We start from the raw sequence: 27,689 nt of genomic DNA, 5'->3' as shown, positions 1-27,689 counted from the left end.
AAACTTTGAGATATGCAAGATGACACCTGTCTATGCATCCCTTCACCTAGCTGCAACATTGTTACTCATGATCACTCTGGTTTCATCTTTTCCTGGCCAGTTCTCTGCTCATGCCCTCCCCACTTATTTTGAATCACATCCCCAGAATTTCTTTGCATTTGTAAATTTTTCAGTCTGTCTCAAATATTCCCTAATCTATCAAGGCTCTGTGAGAAATACCAACAGTGATATTGACAGTATTCGCACCTAAAATATTATCAATATTGAAGTCTTTATTTTAGTATTGAGAAATTTAATAAGGAGAAGCTTGCTGAAGTATGAGATTGACATATTATTTGTTTAGAACTCATCACAATAAGCACATTTTCTTGTTTTTTTTAAGCACATTTGCAGTTTGTCTGTTAGCTGCAAAAACCAGCTTTAAAAGCAGTAACAATTGAATTTCAACTTATCATAAAATATCCATGATTTAGAAATTTGGAAATAATAACTCATGTTTTTAAAAGATTTATTTATTTGAAAGGCAGAATTATAGAGAGCGATCCTTTGTCCACTGATTCACTCCCTGATTACTTGCCGTGGCCGGCGTTGGGTGAGACTAAAGGCAGGAATCTGGAACTCCATCTGGGTCTCCCACATGGGTGACAGGGGCCTGGGTTTTTGGACCTTCTCTGCCTGCTCAGGCTGCTCACAGGGAGCTGGATTGGAAGTGAAGCAGTGGGGATTCAAACCTGCATTCACATGGAATGCTGGTATTGCAGGTGACGTCTTAACATACTGGGCCTCAATGCTGGCCCCAGGAGCTCATATTAAGTAAAAATAGGGAAAATTGAAAGAACTTGTGGAAATGTAAAATTATAACTAATTTTTGATTAACACATATGTTCCTTTTAGGATGCTGCAAATAACTCCGTTGAGCAGTCAGCCAGTGATCCTGTAATCTGCAGTTCAGATCCTCTGCCTCCAGAAGGAGGTAAAGAAATGAACCATGGGGATAACTCTAAGGGAAACTGTTATTTTAAAGCATCTGCCAATGCAGTGTTAGATCCACCTCAAATAGGTAAGGTGGTACTTTCTGTTGATCAGTTTTGTACTTGGTTAATTGCGGTATGGCTTTTTTAAAAAAGTTATTAAAGAATGAATGTATTATATTTGAAAATTGTTGCAGTGTCAAGTTGTTGCCAAGTAAATATTGCCAGCCTAATCCATCTTCAGTGATTGGATTAATAACTGTAACTGAAATCATGATCTTCTGTAAGTGAGGTTGTTTATTGTAAACCTTAATGGTCAGCTGTCTTCTCCTCAAGTTGTGTTTGAATATATAATTAAATTCTTTTCCCCCAAAAAGCATGTTGACAATTAGAGAAACAAAATGAGCAGATTATTTTAGATCAGTTAGATTGGAATTTTCAAGGTATGTGATTACAAGGAGGTCAAGCCTTTAAGAAATGCTGTGTTCCTCCATTGTTGAAATTGTGTTTAAATAATGATTGTGGTCTTTCTGAATCTGTTTGACATCACAGTTTTTCACGTAACTGTGAAATAAAAGAGGTGGCTCACAAATGTTTGGTCTTTCAAAGGTATCATTAAGATTACAGTTTTCCAAATAACACTTATCAATTTTTATTTTACATTTATTATTATTATTATTATTTATTAACTTTAAATTTATTAATTTTTTTTTCACTGAAAGGCAGCAAAATGCCTTCAGGGAGAAACCTTTTTGAAGAAAGTTCTTGAGCTTTGTGATGATTGAAAAAATTTTACCAGTGGTTGGCTTTATTTGTTGTTGGAGTAGAAAAGGAATTATGTTGTGTGTTTTTCTTAGCTGGTCATCATCTTGGTGTATTTATGTGCTCCTCATAGCTTTTCAGAGGTGGTTACTGGTGTCATTTGGGACGTTGAGGAGGACTTTGGTGCTGGTGTCGTTAGGTCCTTAGGGGTGGCCGTGGTCGTGGCAGGGCAGCTGTAGCCATGTCTCGCATTTGGTCTCCTTTCTTCTGTGTGCTCTTTCCTTCCTGTTTAGGGAGGTATTCTGTTTTCCCAGGCATTCTCTGTTCTTTCCCAATCTATTGGCTAATCTCTTCACCAGAAAACAATACTTCAACTCTGGGCTATCACATGTTTTGTGATAACTAGTTTTGGGATTTTATTTGTTTTATTGTAGTTTCCCATTCCCTTCCCTGTTAAATAAGAGAAGCGAGTTTAGATAAATTGAAGACAGAATTAATTTCCTCAGATCCTTAATCCCTTAATCCTTTCTCTGATCTTTTGTACTTGCTGGGCTGGTAACCTGTGCCAACTTCCTGACTTTCTCCTGCCTCTATTCAGGGAGGAGTTAAACTGGAGAAAGAGCTTTGTGAGAAGTGTTTTGTTCTCCATGGTGGATTTTTGGAGAGGGAGAGGGAAAAACTTGGAAACAAGAAACCTGTATGTTATACACTTATCTGTGATATTCTTTTAATGATAGGTCTGATCCCTCTGAAGTGAGGTGCAAGTCTTAAATTATGTCCCTGTTCTCCTTCATCACTTTTTAGAATTAATTTAAGGAAATAATTTTATTTGCAAGCAGAGTTACAGAAAGAGAAAGAGCTCTTACAGCTGTTGGTTTGCTTCAGTATCTAGTGAATTGCTGCAGTGGCCAGAGCTGGACCAGGCTGAAAGGGCCAGGAGCTGCTTCTGGGTCTCCCACTTGGAGTGTAGGGACTCAAGCACTTGGTCCATCTTCTGCTTCTGTTTTTCAGGTCATTATCAGGGAGCTGGATCGGAATTGGGGTAGCTGATACTTGAACTGGTGCCCATATGGGATTTAGGGGCTGCAGGTGGAGGCTTAATCTATTATGCCATGGCACTGGCTTCTATTTTTTTATTTTGGAAAAATTTCTTACAAGTAGAGAAGCTGAAACCATCCATGGTCCAATTAACATTCTAAATTCAGCAATTGTTAGCATTTTATCTTTCTTTGTATATGTGTTTTTAGCCCTCACCCTCATCATGTATTCGTTAGAGGGAGGTCGGGAGAGAGAGAGAGAGAAAGAGAGAGAAAAAGAAAGAAAGAGAAAAAATGAGAGCGAGAATGAGAGCATGTATATGAGCTAGCTAGCTAGAGAGTATCTTCCATGCTGGGTCATTCACCAAATGCCTGCAATACTTGGTAAAAGGGCCGAGCTAGGAGCCAGAAACTCAGTCCCTGGATGATGATAACCCACTTCCTTGAGTTTCTGCTCCCCTGTGCAGGAGATGGAATTGGGAACCAGAACTGAGTTGAATCCAGGTACTCCAGTGTGGGATGTTGGCTTCCCAAGTAGTGACTTAAAGGCTAGGCCAGCTGCCTGCCTCTTCCTGGGTCTCTTGGTGTCAGGATTAATCGAACAGACAACAAGAAGAAACTTAACGGAGAAATTATTTTATTATTCTACCCTGTGGTCATCATCCACACTTTCAGGATAATGCACTTTATTTGAGGATACAGAGACTTTTTAAAAAAAGATTTATTTTTTATTTATTACAAACTCAGATATACAGAGAGAAGGAGAGACAGAAGAAGATCTTCCATCTGATGATTCACTCCCCAAGTGAGCGCAACGGCCGATGCTATGCCAATCCGAAGCCAGGATCCAGGAACTTCTTCCTGGTATCCCACACGAGTGCAGGGTCCCAAAGCCTTGGGACCTCAACTACTTTCTCAGGCCACAAGCAGGGAGCTGGATGGGAAGTGGAGCTGCTGGGATTAGAACCGGCGCCCATATGGGATCTCGGTTCGTTCAAGACGAGGACTTTAGCCGCTGGGCCATGCTGCTGGGCCCAGAGGATACAGAGACTTTTATACCCCAAAAGAATGCACATGTCAAACAAAGGCTTTCATTAGTTCTGATCTTATGTGAAACTAGCAATTCTTTTTTAAAATTACTATTATTAATTACATTGCATTATGTGACACAGTTTTATAGGTACTGGGATTCTCCCCACCCCTCCCCAAGCCCTCCCCCCATGGTGTATTCCTCCACCTTGTTGCATTACCCAAGTTCAAGTTCACAAAGCTAGCAATTCTTAAGACTAATTATTCTTATGCTAGCAAAACTAAAAAAAGTAAGAGAGAAGACATTAACACAGCATCTTGGTATGCTTTGGTCTGTTATTTATAACTCAAGAAGACACAAGAAGAGAGTATTGAGGCCAGGGACACTCTCTTCTGTTATTTTTAACCAGAGGAAGAGAGCACTGTGAATTTTGTTCTGCCACTTGGTGTTCCAAGGTTAGATCAAGCCCAGGTGTTCCTGGCTTGTGAATAGCTCCCTTATCCACTGATGCACTCAGCTCCTTCATCTTGGACATAAGTTGTGTCTATCATACCACTTCATTTCAATCTATTTTAGCAAGTGCTTCCTCAAATAACTGTTTCTTCCTGTGTAGTTATACATTACTATTATTGCAAAAATGGTTAATCAGGATTCATAGGACTAGTAATTTGCTTAAGTCAGTTAAGTTTGGTTTCTTTTTCAACTGAGAGAACTCACTTGCGCTTGATTTTGCTTCATTGGGCACTTCCTATCCTTTCATGACCCCAAGGCTTGCAGAATAATCCTGTGAGAATCAAGGTGTCAGTCTACACTAATAATTTCCCCCAAGGATTAGAGAAAGTACCTTTATTACAAGCTACATGCTTTTGGCTAGGTTGCCCAGCTTTTTTTGCACAACTCAGTACTTTTTAAAAACATATATACATATTATTTTTATAATCTTTACATAGTTGATTAGGGCACAAAGGGTCAAAGGCTACAGGAAATTGGGTAAGGCCATTGTTTCCACATTTTTTTTCTGTATCTGGGGTAAGAGGGGAAATAAAGGGAAAAGCCCCACCCAGTCTCCCACCCAGCCTCCCACCCATCCCAGGGTCCCTGATTCGAGGAGTACTTTTTTTTTTTTAGATTTGTTTATTTTTATTTGAAAGCTTTATGGAGAGAAGGAAACACACACACACACACACACACACACACACACACACACACACAGATCAAGATCTATTACCTGTTGGTACTCTTCCCAAATGGCCACAGTGGCTGAAATGGATCCTGTACAAAGCCAGAAGCCAGGAGCTTCCTCTGGGTCTTCCATGTGGATGCAGGGACCCAAGGACTTGAGTTCTCCTTTGCTGCTTTTCCATGCCATTAGCAGGGAGCTGGATGGGAAGTGGGACAGCCAGGAGCAGAACTGTACCTCGGTTGCAGCCAGAGGATGTTGCAGCTGGAGGATTATTCAGCTGAGCCATCATGCCAGCCGGTTCCACTACTTCTGAACCTGGGCTTGTGAAAACGAAATCCTGTAAGAAGGAAACTATAGTAGGTTAGAAGTTATCCCCTAAAAAGTTGTATTTACTGGGAGCTGATATCATGGCATTCTAGGTAAAGCCACAGAGGTGCCTGTTCTGGTTGCTCTACTTTTGGTCCAGCTTCCTGCTAATAGCCTGGGAAAAGCAATGGAAAATGGCCTGAGTGTTGGGTCCTTGTCACCTATGTAAGATACATAGGTGAAGCATGTGGCTCCTGGCTTTATCCTGACCCAGTACTGGCCTTTATGGTCATCTACGGATTGACCCAGCAGATGGAAGCTCTTTCTCTCTGTCTCTCTTCTTTAAATCTTAAAAAAAAAAAAGGAAGTGGAGTTAGGACTTGAAACCAGACACTCCAACATGGACATGGGCTGTGGGTGTCTGAAGCCACATCTTAACTGCCATGCCTAAGGGCTGCCCCAGTTTTTCGTTTTTAAAGGCGGTATAGGAGCTGATGTGGTGGCTCAGCAGGCTAATTCCCTGTCTCCGCTGACATCTGATAGGGTGCCAGTTCGTATCCCAGCTGCTCCACTTTGGACTTAGCTCTCTGTTTATGGCCTGGGAAGGCAGCATAAGATGGCTCAAGTTCTTGGGTCCCTGTACCCATGTGGGAGAACTGTAAGAAATTCCTGGTTCCTGGCTTCGGATTGACTCAGCTCTGGCCTTTGCAGCCATTTGGGGAGTAAACCAGTGGATAGAGGATCTTTCTGTCCTGTCTGTAAATATGCCTTTCAAATATTTAAAAGAATGAATGAGAGAGAGAGAGAAAAGAGGGGAGAAGAGAAGAGAGAGGGGAGAGAGACAGAGAATTTCATCTGCTGCTGTACTCAAATGGCAGTAACAGCCCAGGCTGGGCCAAGCTGAAGCCAGTGGCCAGAAACTTGCTCTGGGTTTTGGACTTGTGTGATCGTTTTCTGTTTCCCAGGCACTTAAAAAGGAAGCAGGATCTAAAACAGAGAAGCTAGAACCAGTGTGGAACTGTGAAATGTGAGCATTTCAAGTGACTGTGTAATCATTGGTGTCGCGATCCTCCTCCCCTCTGTAAAGGGAAGGGTTTTTAAGATGGTGTTAGGTCCCTTGTGGTGGGTTGGCCTATCCTGGGGTTATATCTCAGAGTAGATGAAGGGGCGTGTGTGTGTGTGTGTGTAATGTATATGAATGCTGGCTCTCTTGCTTATCTGCAAAATTGAGTAGTGTTACATAGCTTCATGCTTGTAGATGGGTCGAATGGGCTGAGTGTGTGTAATTGGTATGCTGTTACAAAATGAGCGTTCCGTATTCAAACAGCAAAGGTGAAAGAATTGAGACATTATGTTCCCTATTGGAGAAGAGCTTGTGGAACATGAAAGAACCTGTGCTAAATATGTTGGTGTGATAATTATTTATTTTCACTTAAGTGTCATTGTCATTGTCAGTTTAATTTCAGCAACATAATTGTTAATGCTAAATAAGTGATTTTTATATTTGTATTTAATTCGTAACTGATGATGTTATGCTAAAATATAGGTAATATAGTTGACTACTTCAGCCATCTGAAAGGATGCTTTAGGAGCATCTAGTACATTTACAGTGGAGTGTAGCATCTCCTCTATTTAGTTCCAGAGTATTCTTAATCTTCCTAAAAAGAAATCCCAGAATGGTTAAGCAGCCTGTCTCCATTCTTTGCTCACCCTCTAGCCCCTGGCAACAGCTGATCTATTTTTTGTCTCTGTGGATCTGCCTATTCTGGATATGCCATTTTAAGAGAAGCATGTAATGGCTAGTTTCATGTGAACTTTTAGTAAAAATAGGTGATGTATGCATGTGGTAAAAAATCAGAAGGCATGAAGAAGATGGTAGCAATTCTTCTTCTTTAATTACCAGCCTTCTAGTTCTGGTTACCAGGTTGGTTTTTTTTTTTTTTTTTGAGGTATTCTATATGTCTGGAAACATCTGTAACTATATATTTTTCCCATCCACATAATTGCTCACTAGTTGCATTTTGTGTACATTGCATTTTTACTGTAATAGTGTATCTTTGAAATTGTTAGCGCGTTTATGACTACCTCATTCCTTTAATAACTGGTTCTTTTGTATTGTATTTGGATGTGCTAGATGTACTACATCAATCTGTATTTGTGGGTATTAGGGTTGCTTGGGACTATATCCATAGGATAAAAACCTTGGAAGATGTGGTAATTTGTATATATCATTTTGATAGATAATGATAAATTTACCTCTTCAGAGTTTAGTACAGGTTTATACTTCCACTTTCAGTGTGTGAGAAATTCAAATTATTGTGATGCACAAGCTATATGAAAGTATGATAATCTGGTAGTTAAAATGTCACCTTGATGTGATTTTTGATTTAAATTTTTAATGATGTTTTAAGATTGCTTTATCAAACTTATAGAAAAATTCAAGAATACAAAAAGCTACAAATTTTACATTTTTGTGTTTGTAGTTTTTCTGAACCATTTTAGAGCAAGTGATTGATTCCTATCATCCTAAATTCTTTAGCATGTATTTCTTTTTTTTTTTTCCCCCACATTCTCTTTTTTCTTTCCTATATCTGGGGGGAAGGAGGAAGATAGGGGAGAAGCCACACTTAGTCTTCCAACCATCCTTGATGTGGGGAATGCTCCCAAGGGTCCTGCCCAAGTTCAGCAGTTATGAATTGCTGCTGATCTTGCCACTCCAGTCACAATGAAATCAGTCCAGACTCCACTGACTGACACCTCAGTCTCTGTTTGTCCAGGTATTCACTGTCAATACGTGGTTGGGATAGATGATTGATTTGTTCTGTCTTCTGTCCCCTCTTATGGTACCAGATGTTCTCTGCAGGCTCCAATGTACTGCCATATCCCCCATGTGTACCTGGATATGCTGTTCATTGCTCCATCTAAGCCACTAAGGAGGCCCAACTCTGACACATGCATTCCATGATCAGATCATGGAACCTGCAATTCTCTCAATGATTGGAGTTTTGAGTCCAGCAGTTCAATTGGGGGGATTCCCAAAAAAACCTTATCTGAGGCAATCCCAGACCTGACTCATGGGCATGCGTGCTGATACAGGGTGCAGCACAGTCCATTTACCCAGTCAGCCTATGTATGTTTACACTGGTAGTTGCAATTGCTGGGTCACTTCTGTCTCCAGCCTTGTCTTCTATGCAAACCAAGGGGTGTTGGAGTCCAGCCTGATCCTGCCCACCACACACTTGGCCTTCATGTAAACCAGGGGAGTTGCAGCCTAGTTGGAGCAACCCGCAGTGACCCCCACTAGGCCCAACCCCTGCTCTGGTTCCTGTGCTTGCCAGCATGAAGAGCATTCTGGTCCAGTCTGTCCCACATCCCATTCAGCTCTCCTACATGTCAATGGGCATTGAAGCCTAGTGCAACCCAACCAGGCCCACTATCCAGCCCACACACTTGCTGGTTGGTGCCATTCAGTCTAGCCAACCTGCCACAGTCATGGTTCTCATGGTGTCCAGTGGGAGTGATAACCCAAGAGGGAAGTGCCCGCTATTTACCTAGTGGGAAGGTAGGTATAGTCAGCTCAACCTGGCTTTCCCCTAATGCAGCTCACATGTAGGCCAACAGGTGTTGTAGTCCTGCCTAGCCTGATCTGCTCCCAAACCCAGCTCTCACACTTACCATTGGGAGTAGTGGCCCAGCAAGGGAGCTTCCTGCAGCTTCTCTACCAGCTTTACTCCCTATTGCCCGGGTCTCATATGTGCTCGTTGGGAACTGTGGCCCAGTCTGGCAAGGCCCACCTCACCTCAGCATTTGTCAGTGGGTACTATAGCCTGGTCCAGCCCAGCCCATGCCCAGTTCCAGCTCATGCTGGTCAGGGCTACAGCCTGGCCCAGCCTAACCAGCTCCGATTCCTGACCTTCATGTGAACTGGCTGGTATTATCGCCCAACCTGGCATGACCCACACACCATTCTAGTTCTTGGATTTGCCAGCTGGTGATATGAACTGGCTCAGCCTGGCTCACCTCAGACTTGAGCCAAATGTATGCTGGTGGGTACCATATTTTGGCCTGGTCTGGACTGCTCCCTTTCTTGGTTCTTGTGCTTACCTGCAGGGACTGTGTCCTGACAGAGGAGTTCTCCAAGCTCCTATATCAGAATTTCTCTCAGTACCAGGTCTCATTTCCATTGGTGGGTCCATGGGCCAGCCCTACTTAGTCCACCTCCTGTCCTAGTTTGAACAGTGGCTGTTCCTGACTGACCTGCACCCATTCTGGTTCTTCCTGTTGGGTACTACAGCTCAGCCAAGACTGGTCCACACCCAGACATAGCTTATGCATGGCTCAGCAGCAGAAAGAGATCCAGTCCAGCCCATCCTATACCCATCATGGTTCTCACGAACTCCACTGGGTGCTGGAGTCTAGCCCAGTCTGGCGCACCCCACACCCAGTCCATACCTATACCGAGGGAGACTGCAGCCATATCCAAACCAGACTTATGTCCCCATTACAACCCTCACTTACCAGTGGGAACCACAACCGAGCCATGGTGTCTCCTTAGCTCCCCAACCAGGCTGGTTCTGAGCCACAGATCTCACACAGTCAAATGGTTACTTTGACCCAGCTTGGCGTAGCCTCTCACCTTTCCTGGCCTTCGGCTTCAAATGCTGCAGCCTGGCCTGGCCCAGCTGGCCCCAGTCCCCAACTCTTGTTGGCAGATGGAGAAACCTGGCCTTGCTCAGTCTGTTCCCATCCCTGGCTCATGCAAACCAGCAGGTGTGGCAGCCTAGCCCAGCATGACCTATGCTCCATCCTGGTTTCTAGGCCCTGCCTAGTCCACCCCCTTCCAAAACCAACCCACATATTAGCCAATAGTTGGAGCTACCTTACCCAGGCTGTCCAACACCAAGACCTGGACCATGTGCTTACCAGTGGGAGCTATGTCCCCCAGTAGGGGTGTTTCCCAAGTTTCCCTGCTCAGCCCACTCCCAGATTCAGGTCTCATGCATGCCAGTGGGTGCTAGGACCTTGCCCAGCATAGCCTGCCCTCTCCATCCCGGCTTTTGTGTGAGCAAATGGGTATTGTGGGCTGGGCTGCCCCACATCCTGTTTTAGGGTGCTCATGCGGGTGCTGCAGCCTGAACCTGCCCAGCCTGTTCTCATCCCCAGGATCCATGAGTGATGGCAGGTTCCTTGATCACACCTAGCTCAGTCCATCACCATCCCAACTCTTAAGCTAACAAAAAAGACTTGTGTATTTCCACAGGGTTCGCCCATGTATACCCAACAGAAACGACCCTGGGACCTGGTTCTCTTGCATGCTGGTTAGTGTCATTGTCCAGCCTAATGTGACCCGTCCCCTGATCTGACACTCACTGTCAGGTACTGCAATCTAGCTGTGACAGACAGGCCCCCATCCCTAGGTTTTTGTGTGGGTTGATGTGTGGTGGTCAGCAATGTTCCATGCTAACAAACCCAGCTCAGATCTCCCATGTGTGCTGGTGCATCAGTCTGACCCATAAAGGTCTTCTGGCCTCTTCCCTCCAAATAACCAGGTCTCAGATCCCTAGCATACCTGCAAATACAGTGGTCTTGTTCTTGGGAGTCCCTCAGGAGTCCTTCCTCACCTACAAGATACTCCCACAGCGTCCTTCCTATCCCACATTCCCTTGCTCCTTTCTCTATTCAATCCACGATCCTTGTGCCTAGGAGTGTATAGGTTCTCCAGCCCAGCCTTTGGAAATCCAGTAGGTGGTATACTGATCCAGAACTCTGATGCCCATCAGGGTCCCAAGCTCCTGGCACAAGTGCTGGCCTGGTGCTCCACCCCTCCACACACCCAAGATCCATTGAAGTTCTCCAAGCCTGGTCTACAAGCATACTGGAGCAGCGTGCTTACCTGGGGCTCTTGTCTACCCTCTCCTCTCCTCGCCCAGGATCAAGCACATGGGGAAATCCTAGGTTCATTCCACCTGCCTAGAGGCAGCCTCCCAGAACCCCACAAAGCATGTATTTCTTATACCAGAAGAGACTTCTATATATTAAAGTACAAAGGTAAGACTGTCAAAATCAGGAAATTAACATTGATACAATATTACCATCCACAAATCTCAGTTAAGGCTTTGTGCCTGCCTCAGTGATGTCTGCTGTGTCCAAGTGTTGGCATTCCTCCAGAATTCTTATGTTGAAACCTAGTCACTGATATGTTAAGGTGACAGAGAATCCTCAAAGATGAGATTATTGCCTTAGTAAAATAGACTACAGAAAGAGCTGCCTTGCCTCTTAAACGTGTGAGGGTGCCTGCAATGGTGCCCACCATAAACTGGCAGGCTGTATCACAGTGGACACAGGTCTGGGCTTTCCGCTCTCCAGAATTGTGGGAAATAAGTTTCTGTTGCTTGTAGACTACCTAGTTTGTTATACTTTATTTTAGCAGCCTTCATGGATTAAGACAGTGCCCTTTATGGCAAAAATAAAAAATGAATAAACAACTTTTCTTGTAGTCAAGGATTATAGATTATGTTTACTTGTCATCTCCCTTAGTCTCTAATCTGGAACAATTTCTTAGGCCTTGCTTAACTTTTGTGATTTTAATATTTAAAAAAATATTTATTTATTTTTGTTGCAAAGTCAGATATACAGAGAGGAGGAGAGATAGAGAGGAAGATCTTCCGTCTGATGATTCACTCCTCAAGTAACTGCACCGGCTGGTGCTGCACTGATCCAAAACAGGAGCCTGAAACTTCCTCCAAGTCTCCTACGTGGATGCAAGGTCCCAAAGCTTTGGGCCGTCCTCAACTGCTTTCCCAGGCCACAAACAGGGAGTTAGATGGGAAGTGGAGTTGCTGGGATTAGAACTGGCGCCCATATGGGATCCAGGCACAATCAAGGCGAGGACTTGAGCCGCTAGACCACCATGCTGGGCCTGATTTTAGAATTTTTTTTTTTAAAAGAATTATCGGTTTACTTGAAAGAGTTTTGGAAAAAGAGGGAGAGAAATGGAACAAGAAAATCTGCTGTTTCACTCCAGAGGTTTTGCACTATCTTAACACTGGCCAGGCTGAAGCAGCTTCATTCACATTTCCCCCATGGGTGGTAGGGGTGCAAACATTTGGGCCATTTTCCATTGCTATTCCCCACCTTAGCAGGGGGCTGGATTTGAGTTGGAGCAATTAGGACACAAGCCTGTGCTCCAGTGGGATGCGAGCATTGCAGGCCTTACCTGGTAAGCCACAACCCAGGCCTTGATTTCAATATTGTTAAGTATACAGATGACTCATCTGTAGAGGGTTCCTCAACTTTCATTTGCTTGCTGTTTTCTCGTGGTTGTACCCATAAGAAATCTATGACAAGAATACCAAAAGTTTTACAAATGCAGTTTTTTTGAGGAGGGTTGTGGGGAGATAGAGTGAGCCTGCCCGTGTCCGAACATGGGTGAGACCATTGTTTCCGCTTTTTTCCTTCATCTAGGGAAAGGTAAGAAATAAAGGTTGAAGCCTCACCCAGCATTTCAAGAACCCCAGTGCCCAGTGCTGCCCCCTACCCTGGTTCTCATGCTTGCCACTATGTACCAACTCTTGTTCTGTCTATCCAACGTCCTGTTTAGTTCTCATACATGTCAATGCGCGTTGAAGCCTGTTGTGCAACCCAGCCTGCTTACTATCCACCCCACACACATACTGGCAGGTGCTATTCTGTCTAGCCACCCCTGTCCCTGTTCTGTTTTTATGCTCTCCAGGGGGAGTGGTAACCCAAGAGGGAGGTGCTCACTGTTTCCCTCCTAAGCCACTCCCACTACCGGATCATGCACTCTCCAGGTGGTTCTGGAGTTTAACTTGACAGAATTAGCCCCCAGTGCCAGCCATTACTAGTGGATGCTGCCGCAAAGCCCAACCAACCCTCACCCACTCTAATTTATGCTTGCACCAGTCAGAGAGCAGTCAGCTGAGCCTGGCTTTTCCCTGATTCAGCTCACATGAGGCGCATAGGAGTTATAGCCCTGCCTGGTCTGGTCTGTCCCCATCCCAACTGATGCTCTCCAGTGGGAGTGGCTGTCCAGCCGTGGAGCCCACCACATCTTCCCTAGCAGCTTTGCTCCCTCCCTCCCTGGTTTTCACATGTGCTGATTGGACGCTGCAGCCCAGTCTGGTACGGCCTATCTTACCTTGGCTTTTGGTAATGTGCACTGGTATGTATTGCGACCATACCTGGCCCAACCCACACTTCGTTCTCCTGCTTGGATTCGCCAGTGGGTGATGTGAACTGATTCAGGCTGGTCTGCCTCCACATGTGCCAAATGTATGCTGGTGGGTATCTTTCTCTTGCGTGGTCTGGGTTGCTGCTGTCGTGGTTCTTGTGCTCACCTGCATGGACTGTGTCCTGCCAGAGGAGTTGCCCTGGCTGTTCCATCAGAACCTCTCCCTATGCCAGATCTCGTGCATAGCAGTGGGTCCATGGGCCAGCCCTAGTTAGTGCACCTCCTGTCCTGGCAGGAACAGTGGCCTTTTCTGACTGGCCTTCAACCCATTCCAGTTCTTATTGTTGGATGTTTCAGCCCAGCCAAGCTCGTCCACACCCAGACATGGCTCACACATGGCTCAGTAGGGGCAGAGACCTAACCTAATAGATTCTTGGTGCTGAAGTCTAGCCTGGTTAGGCGTGTTCAGTTCCATTCACACTTGTGTCATGGGAGACTGCAGCCATGTGCAGGCCAGAACACAGTCCTCACTCCGGCCCCCGCATTCACCAGGGGAAACCCCAACCCGGTTAGGGTGTCTTTTTAGCTCCCCAACCAGGCCTGTTCCCAACCATAGATCGTGTGCATGCCAGTGTTTGCTCTGACCCAATTGGCTTAGCCCCTCACCTGTCTCAGCCTTTGCTGATTGCTGTTTTCTAGTATCCCTGGCTCATGCAGACCAGGAGGTCGAAGAGTCTAGCTCGGTATGAGCTGTGCTCCATCCTGATTTCTGTTCTTCCTTGTGAATTAAGGTTTGCTCAGCCTTGCCTTGTCCACCCCCCTTCCAGTTGTAGCTCAGCCCACCCACTGCACACCTTGTTTTAGGATGCACATTTGGGTGCTTCTGCCTTGACCTGCGTAGACTGTTGTTGGATCCTTTACCCCTAAGTGGTGTCAGGTTCCATGGTCACACCTATCTCAGCCCATCACCACCCCAGCTTGGGAGCTAACCAGTGGGACTTGTATTTCCACAGGGTTGGGCCCACACTTTCTCCAGTGGATGTGGTTCTTTTGCGTATTGATTAGTGTTCTGACCCTGCCAAGTGTGACTGACCCCTTGTTGCACCAATTACTCAGGTACTGGTATGTAGCCCTGCCAGATAGAATCCCAGCCATAGCTTTCGTGCAGACTGGTATGTGAAAGTCAGTGATGCTCTACACTCACAGCCCATCTCAGGATTGCCATGTGGGTTGGTGAATCAGTCTGGCCCAAATAGAACTTATGGACTCTCCCCTCTAAACCCTCAGATCTCAGTCCCAGGGTTTGCCAGAAAGTTCCATGACCCCATCGCTAGGAATCACCCAGGCTTCATCCCTCACCTACACACACTGGGCTTATCCCTGGATATCCCTAGACAGCAATTGCATACCCTAAAGACCCTAGAGTTCGCCACGAGGCATCCAGCAGGCAGAGCCTGGCACCAAATAAGTGCACTCACCTCCCAGCAGCCAGGATTCGGTTTCTGTGTGGCGACAGTGTGCATGGGTGAAGTCTTGGGCATTCTGTCCTACTGTCCTGGGTACTCTCTGGAAGCGGGTTGCCACCACTGCGGATTGCTGCTGTCATGAGATCTGCCAATGTTGATCTCCTGCCCCCTATTTTCCTACTGCCACAAGGTGGTGGTTGCAGGGCGGGACTAGAGGCTTTTATCCAGTCCCAGGATTTCCTCATGGTGTACTCACCAAGGGGGAAGAAATCTCTCTCTTCGGCCTCTCTGCAGCCAGGATTTGGTCACTGTGTGGCGATGGTGCCCATGGGTCAAATATTGGGCATTGGGTCTGACTTGGCCTAGGTACTCTCTGCAAGCAGCTTGCCACCACTGTGGACAGCTGCTGTCACCTGAGCCGCCAAGGTTGAACTCTCAAAATAAAAATAGTTTTTATATTTAGAATTATTGAGTATCTATTGAGTGCGACTTTGAAACTATTGGTTCTTAGCTAAAACTTATTAATATAAATTATGCCATGTGTTGATTGATAATTCCAGTTATATTTATTAGTTTACAATTCTGTAGGTGTAAACTTTCTTTTCTGTACTTGTTAATGCTTACAGGTTTATAAGCTTCTGCTTTATTCAGTGTGTTTTCTGTTTTCAGCATTTATTGTGACGCTCATTGTTGGTTACTGAGAGTCTAGAAAAACTGTTTTGCTTCTACAATTCCCATTAATTTTGGAAAACTTCTATATTTTCAGCCACAGTAAGCCCTGCCTCTATCAGTTGAGGGCTCTCGTTTCTTTTTCTTGGAGTATAGTTTTTTAAAAATAGCATGTGAGCTCTAGGTACTCATTCTTAATGTGGTAGTGTTACGCTGAGACTTTCCTGAAATAAGAACTTGGGAAATGTTTATATGTTTACATCTTTTTTGGTTTTTTTTTTTTTTACTTTTACTTAAAAAAAGATTTATTATTTATTTTTATTGGAGAGATGATTGGAGAGAGAGGAAGATCTTCTGTCTGCTGGTTCAGTTCCCAAGTGGCCGCAGTGGCCAGAGTTGAGCTGATCCAAAGCCAGGAGCCTCTTGCAGGTCTCCCACACAGTGCAGGTTCCTAAGGCTTTGGCTCATTCTCAAGTGCTTTCCCAACCACAAGCAGGGAGCTGGAAAGTGTGGCAATCAGGACACAAACAGGCGTCCATATGGGATCCCGATGCATGCAAGGCAAGGACTTTAACTGCTAGGCTACAGCACTTGGTCCTACAGCTTTTTTTTTTCTTTTTTTACTATACGTATATTAAAATTTATGAGTTCATACTAAATTACAATGTGGTACCATAGAGTTCATTGTGGTCTTTACCCATTCTTTGTTTGCAGTTCCTTCCCTTACCGTGAAACAAAACTGAACAAAACGAAAACAAACTTGGTTACTAGGCTGGGTGCTAGTGTCTGCAACTGGTACACTTGTTATAAGCCTTGAGCTCATGTTTAGAATCAGAAATGCACACAGAATAAAGTTCAGCCTACAAGCCCTATTGGGAGTGTTCCCTGGAGAGGTTGACTGGTCTGATACAGAGGGCCAGAGAAGTCAGGGCCAGGGGTTGTGGTGAGGAGATAGCAGACAGATAAGCAGTGGGAGAAAGAAAGGCGGAGACACAGAGAGAGTCTGACTGACTGCTCCCTTGTGGGACACAGCCTTGGACCCCTTCCATATGGCAGGGTGACCCATGAGGGAAATGGCCGCCCAGGGTGTACGGCACTGGGTTTTTCTCCTTAGGTGTGCAAGATTGGGGAATGTGGCAGCTCCTCAGTTTGCCCAGGCTTGTGGCCGTGATGAGTCATCATGGCAGGTGTTGACCTGCTGTGCAGACTTGGCATTGGAAACATTTCTGGATGAGAGTGTCTGCTTGACCTTGGCAAAGACAGCATTGAGGCTAGTGAAGCTCTCTTGTTGTGCATGGAGGAGGGAGGCAGGAAGGAGAAAGAGCACCAGAACTCAGTCTGTTGCTTGGGGTTCCAGGGTACTAGGTGTTCCTGGCTTGTGATAAGTTTCCTTGTCTTTTGATGCACTCAGGTGTTTCAGGAGTTGCTTCTGCTTGGTTGACACCTTTCTCCTGTGTCAGGATGCCGGTTTAGGTCCCAGCTCCCCAATTCTAATGCTTCTAGGAAGGTAGTCTATAATGACCAGTATTTTTGTCTTTCTACAGTTGACCTGAGAGAGCCAGATAGAGTTCTATGCCTGGCTTTAGCCTGCCACTGTCCCACTATTGTGGCCCTTTGGGGAACACATACACATGTCTCTGTTTTTTTGCCTTTCAAATAAATACATCTTAAGCAGCTTTGTTTCCTGATTTCAAGTATATTTATTTACCTATTGGCTCTTTTCACTTCTGTGCTACCAGTCTGTCAAGAAGGAACCAGAATTAACAGTAAAAATATTTCAAAGAAAAGGAGTTTGAGATTTTATATACTTGTTAAAAGTGGTTATTTGTGAATAAGGAATATTTGAAATAGATGAAATTTGAGTTGGAGACTTGGATCTCATCTCCAAGATACCCCACATGTATGTAAAAATTCCAGCAGCTGAAAAATTCCAAAATAATTTGGTTTGAACCGGTTTGGATAAGGGATTTTGTGACCCTTGTTAGTTTTCTGTATTTATAGATTCCTAACACTATCCAAGGCATGAAGACCTAAGGTTGTTAACAGTGTCAGGTTCCCCCTCCCCCAGGTTATACCAGACAGTGCCTTGCATCACACAGAAAACCCAGCCATCTTTCACTCTTTGTGATAGAACATACATTTAAGGCTTCTTGTGAATTGTCTATTTTGTGAAAACTCAGTGCTTTGCCAACATTTTTAGGGATGTTCAATAATCGGATTGAGTGGAGATGGGTTTAAAGTCAATTTTTTTCTCCTGTTTAGAGAAACAAGCTCATTAGGAGAACATAGGCTTGTGCATCCATGATTACTGTGTCATGTGTTAGGCTCTGAGCAGGAAAACCGATATTTTTGCAAATGGCTGCACTAGGTGTTTTATTTCATAGTCCAAACTTTGTGAACATGACTACATTACCAGTCGTAGTCTCCTGTGGTACAAAATGTGGTCTCGTAGTTTGCAGTTTTAAGGAGTGATTATGTTGTCTCTCTTGGGAATAGGATTTTAACAAAGCAGGTTAGCATAGTCTCATACATCTCAGCATGATCCATTGCTTTAGAATAAAACATTTTTTATCTGCTTTTTAGCTTCGGTGTTCACCAAAAATTTCTTTTTTAAATAAGTGAAAGAAAATGCAGGCGCTCTTGTATACTGTCAGGTGAAGGAGAAGCTTAGCTTTGCTGTGGAGTCTGAGCTGGGTGTAACCTAACTAGCTAGAGGATGTGAGTTCTGATTGACAGCAGGACCAGCATTATGCAGATTTCTGTGAGGGAGAACACAGCTCAGAAACAGTGATTAGGGGCTCTGTTGGGAATCACCGCATTCACCACTCCTCCTGTCTGTCAGGGTCCTGTCTGCTGGGTTTGTAAACAAACAGCACAAACAGTTCCTCTTTTGTTTTTATAACATGATACTGCAGTACAGTTTCAGCCTACCAGCTAGGCATACATGTGTAGAGATTCAGCATTTTCACCTAAGTGCCTAATTTTTAGTTGTGTTCCATTTTTATCTGTAGATCTTTGTGCATGAAATCCTTTCTCGAGCGGGTCTTTTCATACACAAGTGTGCTCTGCTTGTGCCTCCCCGTCTTCCTCACTGAGAAGCTTTATGTAGGTCAGGCTTGGCTTAAGCAGATTTCCTGAACTTGCGTCAGCTTAAGCTGGTGGAATTTTAATAAACCCTCCCCTGTAGGCGTGGGCCTAAATGAGGCTAGCCTAGTTAAGCCTGATCTTTTTTCTGCTTGTGAAAAGAGCTGAGCAGAGCTGAAGGCTGCCTGGTGGCTTCAGAAGTGCCTGCTTAATTGGAAGAGAACAATGGTAGGAAAGGCTAGATCTTCCAATTTTACCTTAGCTGAAAAGCTTGATCTACTAAAGCTAGTGAAGCCATATGTGAAAATCCTGGAAGAACACACTAATAAACATTCAGTAATAGTGGAAAAGAACAGATGTTGGGATATCATAGCAGTTAACTATAATGCAACTGGAGTAGATCGCCCTCCTCGAACAGCACAGGGCCTACGAACCCTTTACAAAAGGCTCAAAGAATATGCCAAACAGGAGCTTTTGCAGCAAAAAGAGGCCCAATCAGACTTTAAGTGCAATATTTCTGAGCCAACCAAGAAAGTTATGGAGATGATTCCCCAGATTTCCAGTTTTTGCCTGGTAAGAGACAGGAACCACATACAAAGGTAAGCTTTATTTTATTTTGTTGTGGAAAATTATGGCGCCTCCTATCTCTTGGGCTGTGGCTTAGCTCTGATAGAGTTATGCATAGTAAGCATCCCCGGGATGGGAGCTGTGAATGGAGCCTTTGTTTGCATTCTTAAAAAAAGAAAAGTGAGGCTGTAAGGAATTTTTCGGTTGGATTTGATTTAAGCCACTCTACTGTCTTCCCATGCCCCCTCCCTCTTGTAATTTTTAAAAGTAAAGGTTAGGGAGAACAAAATAGGATGAGATTTGTCACATTTCTTCATAAACTTTTCAAACTTAAATAGAAATTATTTAATTTGCATCAGAGATGCCTTCTTCTTATTTAAGATTGTATTTAATTGGAATTTTAATTTTTAAAATGAATTATTACTGTCTATACTTACTGGATATGCATTGACTTAAAGATAATAATTAAATAAACATGTAAATGACAGAATTATACAGAAGAAAATAGTCTAAAGTGTTTTTCTCACATGAAATAAATCATGAACACAGCTGAAGGGAATTAATATCTAATTCTCCAATTACCTAATAAAATTAATTTTTTTGTTTTCATTAATGGTATAGTTTCACTTTTATCTTGGGTCATACAAGAAAGGATGCTTTTTTTCTTAGTACTTTTGCAAGGATATCAAACTATGAATTTTAATGCATCCCCAAACAGCCACTGGGGTTCTTTTGAGGTCAGAAACAATTTTTGGGTTAAATTTGTGCTCTGTGACTATTTGGGAATCTTTCAAACTGTTATCTTGCCACTAATTCAATTCTAACTCCTGGCAAAAGATAAAAATGGCAGTTAGCTACATTCTTTTGCCTCAGTTAAGATAATCTTAAAAGAAGTATAAATTCCTCGAGCTTTTCAAACAAAGCTTTGGTGTGCTTTGGTGGGAGAAGCATTCATGTAGGCAAAATTACTGATTACTTGTGAAGTCCCGTTCTAGTTAGGAGACGGGGAGGGGGTGGACACCTTTCTGCCAAATGTATCTATCTTGTGCTGGTGATTTACAAGGCAGACGTTTTTGAGCCTCATTTCTTGCACTATACCTGTGTAACTGATAACTCAGTGAGAAATTACTGCCAGTGAGAATCCCGGACATGCACTGGATAACTTCTTGGGAGCACTGGTTAAAATGTTCACTGATTTCAGGCTACTGATTCAGAATACCTGTCCTCTCCCCCTGCTCTTTCCCTACCAGTGAGTCAGAGAGAAAATAGCTTTTGGCATTGTATGTGTACAGCTGTACCTTTTTGTTAATAACAAGTATAGGATTTTATAACTTGAGAACCTCACTGGAAACTACAGATGAGTATATATTTTAAAAATACAGTATTTAAAAAATACAGCGAGCATAGAGTTAGTTTATATGTTATAAATGTTTGTTTACATTTGGTCTTTTTGTATGCGTTTGCATACATATACCATTCACACATAGCTCTTGGAACACCATTTTTCCTATGGGAATAAATTCACTGATTTATGCTTTTCTATACAGTTTATTAAAGTGATACTAATTTTTCATATTTTAAAGAGAAAACATAAGAAATGTGACAGTTAAATTCTTATATTGGTATCATACCCATTTTTCACTGCATTAACTTACATTCATGTAATATACTTAAATATACTTAAACATGTACTTATCATCATGTTGTACCTGAATAATATCCCAAAAGTTTAAACTTAGTCCATAGTATTCATTATGCTTCTACATAACTATTCTTGTTAATTTCACCAAATCTTCCTTGTTAATAGGAAAGGGACTATTGCTTATATTACATATTTTAAAACATGTACCTACTTTGTAAGGCTGTTTTGTTATATGGTTCACACTGACTTATATCTTTATTTTTACTGTCCTCTAATATCAGATTATACTTTGCATTTGCATAGCTCATTTGATTCTCCAAATTAAGATTTATCAATTTTAGGAGCCTTCTCTGTTTCATTATTTTTGTGACTTTCTGCAAAGCTCTTTAAGAAAACTTTGGCATGTCTTACTTAAAATGTTTCAACTAAAATGTAATATCCAAATGTAAAGAATAGGGCCTGGCGGCATGGCCTAGCGGCTGAAGTCCTCACCTTAAACGAGCCGGGATCCCATATGGGCGCCGGTTCTAATCCCGGCAGCTCCACTTCCCTGCTTGTGGCCTGGGAAAGCATTAGAGGACAGCCCAAAGCTTTGGCACCCTTCACCCATGTGGGAGACCTGGAAGAGGTTCCTGGTTTCTGACTTCAGATCGGCGCTCACTTGGGGAGTGAATCCTCGGGTGGAGGATCTTCTTCTCTGTCTCTCCTCCTCTCTGTATATCTGACTTTGTAATAAAAATAAATAAATCTTTAAAAAAATATATAAGGAATAAATTTAATTAACATGAATTATATTCTATTTTGTGTACTAATTTGTGGTAGTAATACCTGTTTTCAAAAAATTTGATTTTTACCTGTCTCCTTAATCTTTTCTCATTTCATGTTTTAACAGATGTTAATTGTACAAAATCTTGCTAATTTGAATTACATTTATAGGCCATTGCTTTGTTTTTTAGAAATCATAAAATGACCAAAAAAGACTAGCCCAAAAAAATGAAATGACTTATATAATCAACAAATGAATTTTTCATTATCTACTATATAACTTGATGAATTGTTTTATTTGTATCTCTTAGAAAAGTATTTGATTTTTTTTGAAAATTTTATCTCATTAGTAAGTGACACATGGAGATTTTACTTTTTTCCTTATGCTGTACTTGAATTTGTTCCAGCTTTTAATCATTTACATAGAATGTATTCCGAACTATTTCACTTATTTCTCGTTTGTAAAATGTTCTCTAAAAATGTTTAATAATATGATTTCATTAATATTCCTGTTATCTTCCCTCAGTAGTTTTTATTTTTAAGTTAGGCTCAAGCATAATCAAATAAACTTCAGTAAGTAGTGTTATTTTAGTCTTGCAGTTATTTTGAATTAACAGCTTCATATTGTGTGCGAAATTATTTTTTTTTTGAAGATTTATTTTATTTTTATTTGAAAGGCAGATATACAGAGAGGAGGAGAGACAGAGAGGAAGATCTTCCCTCCGATGATTCATTCCCCAAGTGAGCACAACGGCCGATGCTATGCCGATCCGAAGCCAGGAGCCTCTTCCGGGTCTCCCATGCGGGTGTAGGGTCCCAAAGCCTTGGGCCGGTCTCTACTGCTTTCCTGGGCCACAGGCACGGAGCTTGATGGGAAGCGGGGCTGCCGGAATTAGAACCGGCGCCCATATGGGATCTTGGGGGTGCAAGGCAAGGACCTTAACCATTGTGCCATCGCACCGGGCCCAAATTATTTTTAATTAACTATTTTAAGGTACACTGCCTTTATAAAGTCATGACAAATATATATAAAAGCTTAAATTATTCTAAAATTATAATTGTGTCTACTAGGAATTCATATTTTATGGAAACCATATGTAAATTGAATAATGTTAAATATATCAATATTCAGGCCATTTAAAAACATTTCATAAAAAATTTCACCAAGAAGTACCACTGCCACTACCAACACCACTTGCAATATCACTGTCACCTCCACTGTCAATAGTACTGCTGAAAACATCACCACCTTTGCTATTACCCCCATTTGTCCAGATATTAATCATTAAACATAAGAGGAGCCCCTCCTAGGTTCCAGGTACACTAATGTATTATGCTAGGTGGTGGGTATTCTGTGATGGAATTACTCCTGGGAATTTCACGCAGTTGTTGAAATCCTTAAAGAATAATCAAGTCTTATATTTCAGGATATGTAAAGGGGTTGATAAAAAATCCTGTGATAGGTATATCCTAAAATCATACAAAATCTTTATCTACTTTTTTTTTTTGTATAATGCAGAAGTCTGTACCTGTCTTTGATGGCCTGTCACTACCTAATGAATCATGGACTTTGGTGTTTTTTACGTTAGTCCGTCGGGTAGTTTTTAGATTAGTCCAGGAAACTAAAAGGAGAAAATCTAGAGCTAAGGCATGGCGAGGTAGAACTCAGAAGGCCCTTTATGACATTTAGGTACTCACGCGTTGTTGAGACAATTGATGTCTCTTTAACAGTGTTAAAAATGGCCTTTATTTATATTTACCTTGTTGGCCTTATGTAATATTTATAATTTCCTGTCTTTCAAAATCCTAGTCTTTATCAACTTGTTATTCTATTGGTTAAACATTTAGTTTTGATTCATGATTGTCTTCATTGTTTTAAAACTTTATAAATTAATGTATACTAAATGTGAAATATGTTCTAAATGTACTCTTACCTTCATTTGATTTACATTTTATAATGTTTTTTTTTGTGTGCTGTAGTGCAAACTTGGATGAGGAGGCACAGGCTGGTACCAGTTCTCTTCAGGTGATGTTGGACCACCATCCTGTTGCCATTACAGTGGAGGTGAAGCAAGAAGAAGACATTAAACCACCTCCTCCACTGATTTTAAATCCTCAGCAGAATGATATGTTAGAGCACAGAGAAGAGCATGGGTTAGTCCATGTCATGGAAAGATCTTTGTCACCTTCACTTTCCTCTGTGGACATGAGAATGACATCGTCTCCGTCTTCTATCCCAAGGAGAGATGATTTTTTTCAGCATGAGAGTGGAGAACACTTTAGGTCACTATTAGGGTATGACCCTCAGATCCTGCAAATTTTGAAAGAGGAACATCAGATAATTTTAGAAAATCAAAAAAACTTTGGATTGTATGTTCAGGAGAAGAGGGATGGATTGAAAAGAAGGCAGCAGCTGGAGGAAGAGTTACTAAAAGCAAAAATTGAAGTGGAGAAGCTGAAAGCAGTTCGCTTACGGCATGGTCTACCTGAATATAATAGCCTCTAAGCTTTTTTTTGGGCTTGTGATTTGATAATTTAAATTTTGGCCAAATTGCTTAAATTCAGGAATATCTTGATACAGAACCAATGGCCTTAGAAAATGTGATTGATCTCCATTATGGAAAAATTTTTGGCTTGATTTTCTAATTATTTTCTGGTGATATATTAAAACTTGCTGATGGGCTAGCATAGTTATATTTTGTCTTCTCCCAATTTTTTTCCCTTGTAAAATTAATTGCTGACTTTATCAAAGATGCCTTATTTCATTTATCAAACACATGTGTATATTCTCCCCAAATTCTCAGTCTTCAGCATATTTAATTGGAACTTTGAATGCTGTAAAGATTTTTTAGGCTAATTTAGAAGCCCCCCTCCTTTCCTAACAGAGGCTGACCTGCCATTGGCTCTTTGATCTTTTGAAGTAGTAAGTCCAGATATTTTAGAGATGGAAGATGCTGGAAGACACTTTTGCTCACCTCTTTAATTTAGAAGTAATGAAGCTGAGGTCCAGGGAGAGACCTCAGTGACCTACCTGTGGGACAAAGCTATTTGCAACAGAGCAAGGACCAGCATTCAGATTTTTTGTGTGTCATTTACCCCCATCTGCTATTCTGCAGAAGTAAAAACTCACTGAAATATTCCCTAGAATTAATAATTAGATCATTTTATTTTATAAAGTTGCCTTAAAAGTTTGTAGGTTTTAAAATTGAGGGAATTGCTTCATCATTCCATCTCTCTTCTCTTTCTGTCCAGAAAAGCACAGCAGTATCTGCTGAGGCTATTATATATTTAAACTGTGTGACTTAAGGTTGTCTTGTAACTCATTTTAAATGTGTTATTCAGAAAAATTTCACAGTAAAAGTCAATTAAAGATTGAAGGTTTACTTGGGATTAAAATTTTAAAAATCAAGGTTATAATTTATGATATAGTCCACAGTCTTATGTGGTTTTTTTTTTTTGTAACTATTACTATTTTAGTATTGGTAGAAAGAAATAAAGCCTTGATCCTTAAAGCACACTTGATTACATTTATGCTAAAGCTTGGTGTTATTTAAGAATTTCTGTTTTGCTGGGTTTTTATTGGAAAAGGATTTTAAACAGTTTTAGCATGAAATTAGTAGAATTTTAGCAATATAGGGGATGAAAGGAAAGAATGGGAAAAAGTAGGCCAGGGAATTCACCCAGCGGGCTTGTTACTGAATGTAGGTAGAATTGGTTTTTGGACTGTGGCAATCTGGTTTGGGGCATCTCCCTGGACTAAATGGGGTAACTGCTGCTTAGCTCCAGGAGGAATAGAAACCTGCATTTTTATGTGAATTTTTCTGTCTTTACAATGTTTGCAAGTAATTTTCATGTGTGGTCTAGAACAGCAGCACTGGCATCGCTTGAGAACTTGCCAGAAATGTAAACCCATTCCAACCTAATCGGAGCCTCTGTTTAAGCTGAGGTCTCTGGAGGGCCGATGGTAACTCTAGTTTGACAGCCAATGAATACAGTATTTTGGTACTGATCTTGGTACTAATCATACTGGATTCTCAAATGACTTTGTTGAAAGAGTGAGTGAAGGTAAATTGATAGTTTTTAATTTGGATGTTGCATGGTAACAGATTGTGAGTTAAACAATGGGATTTGTAAGGAACCACAAAATTGTGCCCTGAGAGATGTCTCAATGGCTAAATTCTTACCTTGCAAGCTCCAGGATTCCATATTGGGTATCAGTGTCCCAGCTGGTCTACTTCCTATCCATCTCCCTGCTTATTGCCTGGGAAAGCAGAAGAGGATGACCAGAACCTTGGGACCCTCACACCCGCATGGGAGACCTGGAAGAAACTCCTGACTCGTCGCTTCAGATTGGCTCAGCTCCGGCTGTTGCAGGCATTTGGGGAGTAAATCAGTGGATGGAAGATCTTGCTGTCTCTCATTCTCTCTGGAAATCTGATCTGCTTTTCCAATAAAAACAAATAAATCTTTAAGAGTAAATAAATAAAAAAGATAATGGAATCACGAAACTGTATGGTGGGAGCCATTGAGGGCTTTTTGTAGGGGAATAGTAGGATTAGTCGTGGTTCAGTAATAGTTACAATAGCATTCAAGAGCAAACAGTTTAATGAGAGGATAGTAAATATAGGCTATGGCTATAGAACTAAAAAAAAAACATGAAGTCAACTCTTAGGGTGATATTTTAGTTTTAATGACTCAAAGAGCCTTTTTTGGTAACCTCTTACATTTTTATTATAAAAATATTTTGAATATGTGACAAGTGTTTAAAAAAAGGTTCACAGAATGTGTGTATTATTGAAAAGCTGCGCATGGATTTGAAAAGTCTTTGGCACCAAAATTTCTTTTAATTTCATTTTTCACAAACTTTTGAAGTACTCTTGTATGATGTCCTTCACCAATTTTACTTTCCATCTTTAATTTGTGCTATGACTTTCCTTCTAAGCATGATAAGTCTTTAATTTGAGGTAATTTTTTATAATATAATTCTAGCAAATATATCTTTATGATAATGTGCTAAGTTTTTGAAATTATTAGGGGCAAATTGCTATATGAAATGTAATTCATACTATAATGTCAGCATGTTGTTGCTAAAAATTTGACTGTTGATGTGTATGGCAAAATCAGTTTTTCCAAATGTGGTCTGTGGAATATTTCTGTGAGATGTTTCTAGACAGTGGTTCTGTGTTCAGAAAAATGCAGCAACTCTTTTGGTGGTTAGATTCTAAAATTAGCATGGAATTTAAAAATTAAATATGTACAAAATTGCCCTTGAAAATGTCTTTGCCCATAAAACAATATAAATATATTTATAATAGTCATGTATTTCTTTGACATTTTTCAAAGTTGCTATTAAGGGAGACCTGTATAGATAAAGTGAGAAACTTATATTTACATATTTATAAACACCAGAATCACACTCACTGCTGTTGAGTTTACTGCAGCCATTTTTTTTTGAGTCAGTATTGTTTAATTTTAATTTGCAAAAGTCTGAATGCATATAATTTTGGTCCATTTTCCGTCTGCTTCTCATGCAGCTGTCATTAGCGTAGCACTGTTTCTTAGAATTCCTGCATAAAGAATCACTCACCTGATCCTGTAGGATATCATAGGAAAATTCTGAGCCAAACTCATGCAGTAGCTGTTCCTGCTGAGGATGGGGTTCTCTGAGGGGAGTTCAGGTGAAAATTCTGCAGCCAATGGGATATGTACTGAAGCTACTAGACATCTTGTGTTCCATAAGCAGCTGTTTGATGCCAGGAATTTTAGCTACAAGATATAATGATGGGAAAACAGAGACTTCATTTTGTAGAAATATATTAAATTAGTTATACTAAGTCAAAAGATTATTTAGTAATTTAGATAGTATGTAAGTAAATTTTGCTGCTTTCCTTCCGCTTAACCATATAAACTTGAATGGACGTGTTACTATCCTTACAGCTTACACTGTTCTAAACTAGCTATGATTTGTAATGGCATCTTCAGAAATGTTCATTTAACTGTAATACTTACAGTATTC

The 27,689-nt window shown here is 41.6% G+C and overlaps 2 protein-coding genes across 2 annotated transcripts in view; both read left to right on the top strand.

The window, feature by feature from the left end:
* Positions 1-27,689, top strand: part of RAD54B (RAD54 homolog B) — a 77,711-nt gene that overhangs the window by 8,612 nt on the left and 41,410 nt on the right. The window contains exon 2 of the mRNA XM_040993389.1: positions 895-1,060. Coding sequence (XP_040849323.1) covers positions 895-1,060 — 166 coding nt within the window. The remainder of the gene's footprint in view (positions 1-894; positions 1,061-27,689) is intronic.
* Positions 18,896-25,067, top strand: LOC121165017 (fibrinogen silencer binding protein). The gene is made up of 2 exons (XM_040993401.1): positions 18,896-19,298; positions 23,654-25,067. Exons 1-2 carry the CDS (start codon positions 18,925-18,927, stop codon positions 24,177-24,179), a joined length of 900 nt encoding a protein of 299 aa, XP_040849335.1. The 5' UTR covers positions 18,896-18,924; the 3' UTR covers positions 24,180-25,067.

This window comes from Ochotona curzoniae, unplaced genomic scaffold (genome assembly GCF_017591425.1).
Source record: "Ochotona curzoniae isolate NIBS_2020 unplaced genomic scaffold, NIBS_Ocur_1.0 contig_1071, whole genome shotgun sequence".
NCBI lineage: Eukaryota > Metazoa > Chordata > Mammalia > Lagomorpha > Ochotonidae > Ochotona > Ochotona curzoniae.
Note: the sequence above shows the minus strand (reverse complement) of the source record. Positions and strands in the feature narration are given on the sequence as shown.

Coding starts and splice junctions, on each gene's coding strand:
- LOC121165017 (XM_040993401.1), top strand. CDS start 18,925: ATGGTAGGAAAGGCTAGATCTTCCAATTTTACCTTAGCTGAAAAGCTT. Junction 19,299..23,653: donor GACAGGAACCACATACAAAG/GTAAGCTTTATT, acceptor TGTGTGCTGTAG/TGCAAACTTGGATGAGGAGG.